A 10013-nucleotide genomic window follows, 5' to 3' on the forward strand; every position below is an offset into this window, starting at 1 on the left:
AAAAATAAATACAATTCAATTCTTTAGAAAATAAAAATAAATGCAATTCAATTATTTTGAAAATAGAAAGCCTCTTACAAAAATCATGAAAATGTATTCTCATGATCTAGTAAAGAGAAATTATTCCAACCGAAATTTGGACCATAGAATATTACGAGAAAATGGGAAATGGGGCATAGTATAGGCAGAGCGAGCAAGCTAAGAACGTAAGGCATCTTGGAAATAATGTTAAAAGAAGAATGATCTGGGCCATCTTTAGACCAGCATAGCACGCTATGCTCAACATATCTTCAACAATACAAAAGAGAGAGCGAGAGAAATGCTCTAACCACACTTATAAAACAGTGCATTTATCGAGTGCTTTTGTCAGGTCTCTATTTTGACACTGATCGAGAGAGAGTTGGTAGGTAGTCGTAAATTTCTATTTTCTTAGGAGTCTGTTTGTGTTTGGCAAATGAACATCCTTAACGCCCTTAGTGGAGTAGCAGGTGAGGGTGTAAAGAAACTGTTTCAAGAGATTAAGAACCTAGCCAGTTTACACAGCAATGCCAAAAGCCTCCGCAAGGAGATAGATCGTCTGAAAGGCATAGGAGATGATATTAAGAGTCAGTTAAGAGGGAAAGGTCGACAGCCTAAGCTAGTCGTGAGGAATTGGCTCGACAGACAAGCGCAAATCGTCAAATTTGCTGAAGAGGTGCTTCATCAGTACGAACAAAGCAAGAGCCTTCGCTTTTGTGGGTGCTGCCCTCACTGTTTGCTTATCCCAAAATCCAGTCGAAAAATCCTTAATTCTCTAGCAGAGATAGTTAAGCTTCTGAAGATGAAAGATTCAGATTTTCCCAAGAGTGACGATCTGGGAGAGCCTCCCGGGACGCTGTTACAGCCCATGGAGAACAAGCTCGTTGGCAAATTTGTTCACGAGAAGCTGTTGGAGATGGAGACATGGCTGCTGAAAGATGAGTCTCTTCGTGTCGTTGGAGTCTATGGAATGCCCGGCGTGGGAAAGACGTCCATGCTTAAACACATCAACAATAATGAAAAGGTAGTCAATTTCTTTAAGCTTGTAATTTGGGTTACTGTGTCCAGAGACTCCGATATATCTGATCTTCAGAGGCGCATTTGTGATAGAATTGAATTGCCTTGGCGACCCAATTTGAGCATTGACGAAGTGGCAGGGCTGTTGCAAACGGTTTTCAAGGAAAGGCAACTGCTGCTCATTTTGGACGATGTGTGGAAAAGAATAGATGTTTCCAAACTGGGAATTTCTACTTCTGATAATAAAATAAAAGTTGTACTGACTTCCAGAGATAAAGAGGTGTGCAGGAGCATGAAAGCAGACAAGATGATTGCAATGAAGCAACTGTCCGAGGAAGATGGTTGGGAGCTTTTCTGCAGAGGAGCCCTCCCGGCTGGCGAGGATCAGAATATGGATAGCGAGATTGAGCCCTTCGCCAGAAGCATTGCAAAGGAGTGTAAAGGACATCCCCTGGCCATTAAGACGCTTGCTCGAACAGTGCCGCAGCTTCAGAGCAGTACCCCTTCCGAATGGGAATATGTTCTCAAACAGCTAAAGGAGATCAATACCCAGTTTTATCGCATTCATGAAAACATTCTGAGGGACTTATTCAAGCCGCTGAAGCACAGCTACGATGCTCTGGAATCGGATGAGCTCAGGCTTTGTTTCCTGTACTTGGCCGCCTACAGAGAAGACGAGGAAATCGATGCAGATGAATTGATACAATTGTGGTTGGCAGAGGGCCTGGTAAACAGTAGAGAGGAGGGGCGACACGATTTTCTCAGGACCTTGGTAAACCGATGTTTGGTTGAGATTGAGGTTAGAGAGGCAAACGGGCATCAAATATGCAAAGTGAAAATCCACGATGTTCTCAGAGATATGGCGGTACACGTCGCTGAGGTCGACCAGAATATCCTGTTCCGTGCAGGTCAGAGTTTAACAGAGTTTCCAAAGTCTGCGAGCGCAACATCGGTAAGGATATCACTGATGCATAACCGTATCAGAATTCTCCCTGAAAGTGTTAATTGCGAGAAATTAGTGACTCTGTTGTTGAGCTGGAACACATTTGAGGAGGTTCCAGAGAGCTTTCTGGAGAAGCTGAATATGTTGAAGGTGCTTGATCTCAGCAACACGCCCATCAAATTCTTGCCAAGTTCCATCCACCAACTGAAGCATCTCCTCTATCTGCAGCTTTCAAATACCCAGATTAAGGTAATCCCTCATCAAACATTTGAGCTGAGTAGACTGCAGTTTCTAGATCTTTCTTTCTCCCCTCTGAAGAATATTCCGTCCATGATAAAAAAGCTGAAAAGTCTCCAAACTCTCAATTTAGCCCACTGTTATGATTTGGAGTTCGTTTCAAGCGACATATCACAGCTCACTAGTTTGGAAGAGCTTGACTTGTGGAAGTCGACAATGTTTGGAAATTCACGGGATGTAAGAGTAGGAGGAGAATCAAGGGAGGCTTCCTTGCAAGACGTATGCAAACTCCATCGTCTGAAGCATCTCCGTCTAATCCTAAAATCCCAAATTGAGGAGAAAACAGTGGGGAATCTTGTGAAGCTTCAAGAACTTTGGCTACTTTGGATGCCCGAAGTCCGTCAGACATATCTGCCCACTGACATGGTGGCCATGCACAGCTTGGAGAGGCTCCACCTGTATAATTGTCACGTTAAAGGAACCCCTGATTTATTCCCAGAATTACAAAATCTCAAGTACTTAAAGCTGAAGTCTTCTCAAATACTGCTCACTCTTTCCGGATTAGGGTTAGCAACTCTGTCCAATTTGAATGAAATAGATATTGAGGAATGCCTTCTGCTCACGGAGTTGGGGGAAGAATTTGGGAGGAAAGGTTGCTTTCCGAGGCTGCGCAAACTCAAACTGTCGATGTTACCTTCTCTGGAGAGTGTGTGTAGTTTCGTCGAAGAAGGGGCTCTTCCCATGTTGCAGACTTTGACTATATTCCGTTGTATGAAATTTAAAGTACTGCCACCGGGTCTAGATAATCTCAATTCTCTGGAACAGATCAAAGGAGAGAAAGAATGGTGGAATGAAATTAGCTGGCGAAATGAAGAGATGAAGAAGCATGTTCATGCTAAGTACGTGGAAATCGTGGAAATCCATGATAACTATCATGTTTAACCCTCAGTTTTCCCGTAACTAAGAACCATGAAGTAAATTGCTTGCACGAATTATAGGCTGTTTATTTTGCAAAGTATTGCTTGTGTGTAATTCTGTAATAAAAAACTTTATGCTACGAAAAAGTTTGTGGAGTTTGTAATTATAGCATCCTCTGGCAATGGATTACTATAGGTAATGTTTTAAAAGCGTGAGTGTTTTTTATTTTGTAAATTTAATTAAGCGTGTCTAAGGCATTTCTTTTATGAAGTCGAATAACTTAAATCGTTATATCAATGATGCAATCTATTGGAAAGGGATGAAAGATATATCTATTGTTCGTTGTTCGTTGTTCGTTGTCATTATCCTTGAAATTTCTAGATTACTTGTCATGTGTGGGATCTGTAACACAACTACACGACAAATGACTGCATAGAAATTTATCTTGATGACTTCTCTTCCCGTTACGTGTGATGACCTCAATTATTGTTTTAATATGGAAAGAGAAACTATTTAATAGTTTAATTTCATTCCATTATCGTGAAATACAAATCAAAAGCACCTACAATGTCAATGGACTTTTTTGACTCAGTATTTAGTAAAAGTACTTCGACTCAACATTTACCTTTGTTGATGATTACTCTGCCACTTGGAAAATAGACATTAATTCTACTTTTTGCTCATCTTTGCTAGTTGATTTGTAACAACGTCAATATTTTTTAAGGAATCTTTGATACAAGAGAAGGATTTTTTACCAAAGCAAGACAAGTATGCAAATTTGATAATTATGAATAGGGTTTGGCACTAACATGTTCAATTTTATTATAAAATCCACTACAATGGACCTCCAAGAACATAGGGCCCTTGTGTTTTCCACTCAATTTGAGCACAAGAGATGTTAGATGATGCTCAGGGTACCTTGAAAGAGCTAGGAGAAAATATAGAGGATACTTTCATTGGCAATTACAACGCCCACTCGAGGATCCCTACTATAATCTAGCATGATGAGAAGGCGAGCCAATAGCAAAGAAAAATTTATGAAGTCGAGCAAATGAGTGTAAAGAAGTGAAATGACATACATTATGGATGTGTAAATGGTAGAAGGATATCAAAGTCCATCATGTTTCCATCCTAAGAAAATCGAATGGTCACTACTTTCTACTATCAAAGGCATGAACCCCACTCCTGGGATGACCAAAAAATTGAGCCATCTTATTACATTTTAAGTACCTGGAGGATTTCTTGATCATTCCCTATATATTTAACAGAGGCCCTTACAATAATATTAAAACCTTGTACCAATACTTCCCATTCTATCATATTATGATTTTTATGGTAAAACAAAAAAGAGATTGCGAAAATCAACCTATTTGAGTCATGACTGATGGTAATACCTATGCAAACATCACTTAGATTACTTTTCAAGGCTTCATCAAAACCAAAAGGGAGCTTTTTTTAATAAACATTAGCTCTTACTAAATTTTTTAGAGTTGTAGAAGAATTCTTAGGTGTCTACTCTAATCTGCCTTCTTATTACCATAAATATTGATTTTCATATTGCTTGAATAGAAAAATATACTTTGGTGAATCCGTTATGAGTATGTTAATAATCAGTTTGAACAGTTTTGTGCTTCAGAAGGTATCAACATGCAGCACACAGTTCCATACAGTCCTCAACAAAATGGTGTAGCAGAACGAAAGAATAGGTCCTTGAAGGAGATGGCTAATTGTATGATTCACTCCAAGTCTTTGGCACCTCAGTATTGGGCAGAGGCCATCAACTGTGCGTGTTACATCCAGAATCGAGTTCCTCATAAAGCTGTGAAGGGGGTAACTCCCTTTCAAGCTTGGACTGGTCGAAAACCCACAGTTAAACACTTTAGAGTGTTTGGTTCTCTTGCATGGGCCCACATTCCAGCTGAAAAACGCAAGGCTATGGATCCGCAGAGTAAGCCTTGCATATTTGTTGGATATCCAAATGATGTCAAAGGGTATAGGCTTCTCCATCCCACTACTCATGAGTTGTTCATTGAGAGGAGTGTTCGTTTTGAGGAGAGTTCTTCTAGTTCTTCTCATACCACTTCTCCATCCACTATCACATTGGAGAAATTACATTATGATGACAGTTCTTCAGAGGATCTTAATCCTCCTAATCTTGATGAGGAGTCTTCTTCCTCTACTTCAGATGGTGACAATGATGATGAGGATTCACATTCCTCTCATAGTCATCATTCAGAGGTTGATGATTCTCCCCCAGACTCTCCAGCCTCAGTGCCTCTTTGGGCTCGACAAACATTTGAGTCAGCAGGAGATTGGCTTGGTGATCCATTAGATACTAGAAGAACAAGGTCACAATTTCAGCAAGCTCCACATCTCTTCATTGCTTCAGCTTCTGATCCACAGTCCTTTCGAGAAGCTTCAGGTGTTCCTGAGTGGGATGCTGCAATGCAAGAAGAGTTCAATTCCTTGGAAAGGAATCACACATGGGATTTAGTTCCTCTTCCTAAGGGAAGGAAACTTGTTTGATGCAAGTGGATCTATCGAACAAAATTTGCAGCGGATGGGTCGGTTGATAAGTATAAGGCTCGCTTGGTAGCAAAAGGTTTTTCCCAAGTTCCAGGGGTTGATTACTCTGAGACTTTTGCTCCAGTTGCTAAGATGAATTCCATCCGACTTGTTCTTGCTATAGCTGTTGCCCATCGTTGGGAAGTTCATCAGATGGATGTGAAGAGTGCATTTCTTCATGGTGACCTTCAGGAGGAAATCTACATGGAGCAACCACAGGGGTTTGTTCAGGATCCTTCACTTGTGTGTCGACTTCGAAAGTCTCTCTATGGCCTCAAACAGGCTCCTCGAGCTTGGTATGCCAAGATGGACTCATTCCTTCTGACAGTTGGTTTCACTCGGTGCCATTCTGATCCGAACGTATACATTATGCAACAGGATGAAACTCTCACATTTTTGGTTCTCTATGTTGATGACTTGTTACTCACAGGGAGTCACTCATCCACCATCAAAGCAGTGAAAATTGCTCTACATGATAGATTTTTGATGTCAGACTTGGGTCTTCTGCATTACTTCTTGGGAATTGAGATCACTCAATCATCTTCAGGAATCTTCCTTGGACAACCCAAGTATGCACTTGATATGCTCTCCAGATTTCACATGGCTAATTGTAAGCCTGCACCTACTCCATTTTTGTCAGGGGTCAAACTTGAGGCCAAGTGCTCTTCACCCTTGGTTGATGGCACTTTATATCGACAGCTTGTTGGAAGCCTCATTTATTTGACTCATACGAGACCCAACATTTCTTATGCTGTGGGCATGGTCTCTAGATTCATGCAGGAGCCACATGAGTTACATTGGAAAGCAGCTAAGCGAATCCTCCACTACATTCAGGGTACTCACAATTATGGAATTCAGTATGTAGCAGGTGTGGATATTGACTTGGTAGGATATACGGATTCAGATTGGGCAGGTGATTCTCAGGATCGCAAGTCTACTTCTGGGTATTGCTTCTCACTTGGTTCTGGTCCAGTTTGTTGGTCAAGCAAGAAGCAGTCTGCAATTTCTCTTTCATCGACAGAGGCTGAATATCGAGGGGCAGTCAATGCCACCACTGAGGCTATTTGGCTTCAAAATATTCTTACTGAGCTTTGTATTCCAGTCAGAAAGCCTACCATCATCTTTTGTGATAATCAGAGTGCTATACAGATCTCAAGAAATCCAGTTCATCATCAGAGGATGAAACACATTGAGATACATATGCACTATATTCGGGAGCTCATTTAAGAAGGCATCATTGATCTTAAGTATTGTTCTACATCGGAGCAAACTGCGGACATCTTCACCAAACCTTTCACCGAAAGCAAGTTCCTTCATTTGCGATCTTTGCTTGGGATGGAAAAGGTGTCTACTTCAGGAGGGGCTTCTTAGTCCTTCATTCTTTCTCTCTCTATTTAGGGGGGTCTATTCCTCTTATGGGGGGCTTCTTCTTTTGGGGGGGATATTTATGTACATGGGTACCTAAAATGGCCTCATTTGCCGAGACCCATCTTTTCACCCACCTAAGCTATGCTTAAGGGGGGGTGTTAGTGTAGGTTTTTTTATTTTCCTTATGTTAGGGGGTATTTATTTTTCCTACACATATATTATTAAGCTTGCATAGGTTATTAGGTGTGGTTAATATGAGGACATGTGGCGGAATACATTAGCTATGTGTAACTCTCCACCTCACATGGGTAGTTGAGTTACACACCCTCTTGTGGCTTGTTGTGCCACCTCTCATAACCACTATTTTGTCATTTCCTAAGTAGGTTATGGGGTAGTTGGGTTTCTCACCCTCTTTTGGCCTTATGTGCCACCTCTTATAACTCTTTTTTTGTTTTCATGTAAGGAGGTTATGCCACATGTTTTGGCATTTACCAAGTAGGTATAAACCTCCCACCTTTTATGGGGTAGTAGGTAAAACCTCCCACTTTTTATGGAAGTGGGAGTTAATGCACCTCTTGGTTGTATATGCTATTATTTTTCTATATAATAAGCAATATACTCTCACCTTCACAAGGGAAGTGATAGCTCGGTGAGAGTCTTCTCTAAATTCTCTTCTTTATCTCTATTTTTCTCTCATATCAGATTTATCTTCATTCAGCTATTTTGATCTTCGATCATCCGTTGCTTGGAGTTGCATGTGATCTATGACCGACATCAGATCCTGGCTCAATTCTTTCTTCTCACAGAATTTAACATTACCGACTCCCTTAGGCAATCTCCGAGCAATAAGGGCTTCAAGCTCATCCAATTATCTTCCTTTCCTTTCCATCTCTCTTTTTTCTCTTCCATATTTGGATACCCAACATGAAATTTCTTCTAGATCATACTTCTTCTTCCTGAATACATAGGCTTTGAATGTAGTGTCAGATTTAGCACGCACGATTCTCCAAATTCGCTCAATTCAAATGCAGCAAGCTTTCCAACCAACATGTCTCTAGTCACTATAGCCACACTCCGGATTTCATCAATAGCAGCTGCTTTATGTTTGTAAGCAGGAGGAAATGATCTCAACACCTTAGCAACAATATCATCTTCTTCAAGGGTTCCACCAGCACATCTAATGTTCATGAAAAGCTCATTTACTTTATCCATAAAGGATGTTATATTTTCATCCTCCCATCTTCAATGCTTCATGCTTTCCTTTCAAACTCAACAACTTAGTAGCTTTGACTTACACATCTCCTTCATACAAGGTCTCTAGCTTCTTCCAGATCTCATGTGTAGTCTTCAAACCCATCACATTAGTCATCTCTAAATTGGTCAAGGCACTCAGCAATGTTTCCTTAGCTCTTATGTTACGTACAACATCCTTGATCTCAGCAGTAGTAACTGGTCCATTCTGAAGAACATTGTAGACATTCTTTGTAATCTTCCAATACCCATCTCCAAGAAACTTCAAATGTACTTCCATCTAATCCTTCCAAATAGTATAATTACTTCCATCAAATCTTAGAATTTCCTTTTTGAGCACATAAGCTACCATCTTGGATCTCCTCAAGCGATTATGCTTCTTCCGGAGGATCTAGCTTTGATACCAATTGTTGGCAACAACAATGAAGGATAACTAAGAGAGGGCGGGGTAGGCGTGAATCAGTTTTCACTAGATTAAACCAATTAAGCACAATCTTATATTTCAATCCACTGCAGCAAGTATAAAGATAAACACAATAACAACAACACACATAACACAAAGATTTTGATGTGGAAAATCGGGTTAAGGGAAAAACCACAGTGGGAACCTACCCACAATAAGATGATACTCTATAGTAGTATGTGTAAATATTACAATGGGGAATGCACTTGTATTCAGACACACTGCCTAGAGCTCACTACTCAAGATATAATGACCCAAAATTATCTAACCCTCAGGGAAGGTTCACTACCTTATAATAATGATCAAACTACATTCTGAATTACATGAACTACAAAAATAGCATCTACTAATGCCTGATGACAGTTGCGGTTAAGCTCATTTGTCTATCTTGCAACAATCTTTTCTCAATACACCATACTGAAAGATAAATTCTCTTATGCGCACATACACCACTCTCTGATAATGCATACACCTCATCAACACCCAAATTACATGAATCTAACACCTATTTATATAATTCATCAACCTTGACTACAAGGTCGGTCAAACCCTCAACCCTTAGTTACAAAATTACATCACACGATACATCAATCAATCACCAAACTAGTACAGTACCATATAGGATATAGCATGGACCTAAACCAAATCTCAAAACACACATCACCACTAGAAATCTCACCACAATCAACCGCAACATGCTTCACCACCAGAAATACTACATAACACGATGAATATCATCAGATCAACAAAATCACCAATATCATGCACAAGGATCAATGCGGATCACCAAAATAAATAGGACACAATCAGGAAACACCAACAAGAATGTTAGAACCATCTGCAATTGTTGTACCAACACCACTTATTCAAATCTCCATCGACCAACACACTAATACTCAAGAACACTTAACAACAACAATTCAGAATAGAAAGATAGCTTGCAGAGTACCAAGTCATGAACCATCTTAAATGAATATACACATGAATATCAAAAACATTCTCTCAATTCCACAACCAAAGATATGATCATACCGGAGCACAATGGATCAAATACCAAAACACTACAAACTACTGAACACTGAAGAACAATTTTCATACTAGAATACACAACTCAATGAAATCACCACATAGCATCATGGAATCAATAAAGAATGAGGTATCTCTAGTTGATTTAGCATCCCAATTAGATAAACCAACCAGATCAACTCACTGCAAACACAAGAACACCAAACA

General features: G+C 40.0%; 1 protein-coding gene across 1 annotated transcript; it reads left to right on the forward strand.

Annotated features, from left to right (window-relative positions):
• Positions 1-323: 323 nt before the first annotated feature.
• LOC131063294 (disease resistance protein At4g27190) lies at positions 324-3395 on the forward strand. The gene has a single exon (XM_057997077.2). It carries the CDS (start codon positions 455-457, stop codon positions 3155-3157), a length of 2703 nt encoding a protein of 900 aa, XP_057853060.2. The 5' UTR covers positions 324-454; the 3' UTR covers positions 3158-3395.
• Positions 3396-10013: the final 6618 nt, after the last annotated feature.

The sequence above is a fragment of the Cryptomeria japonica genome, chromosome 2, assembly GCF_030272615.1.
Source record: "Cryptomeria japonica chromosome 2, Sugi_1.0, whole genome shotgun sequence".
Classification (NCBI taxonomy): Eukaryota; Viridiplantae; Streptophyta; class Pinopsida; order Cupressales; family Cupressaceae; genus Cryptomeria; species Cryptomeria japonica.

Bases quoted from the DNA above. Each gene is read 5' to 3' on its own strand.
- LOC131063294 (XM_057997077.2), top strand. From the start codon at position 455: ATGAACATCCTTAACGCCCTTAGTGGAGTAGCAGGTGAGGGTGTAAAG.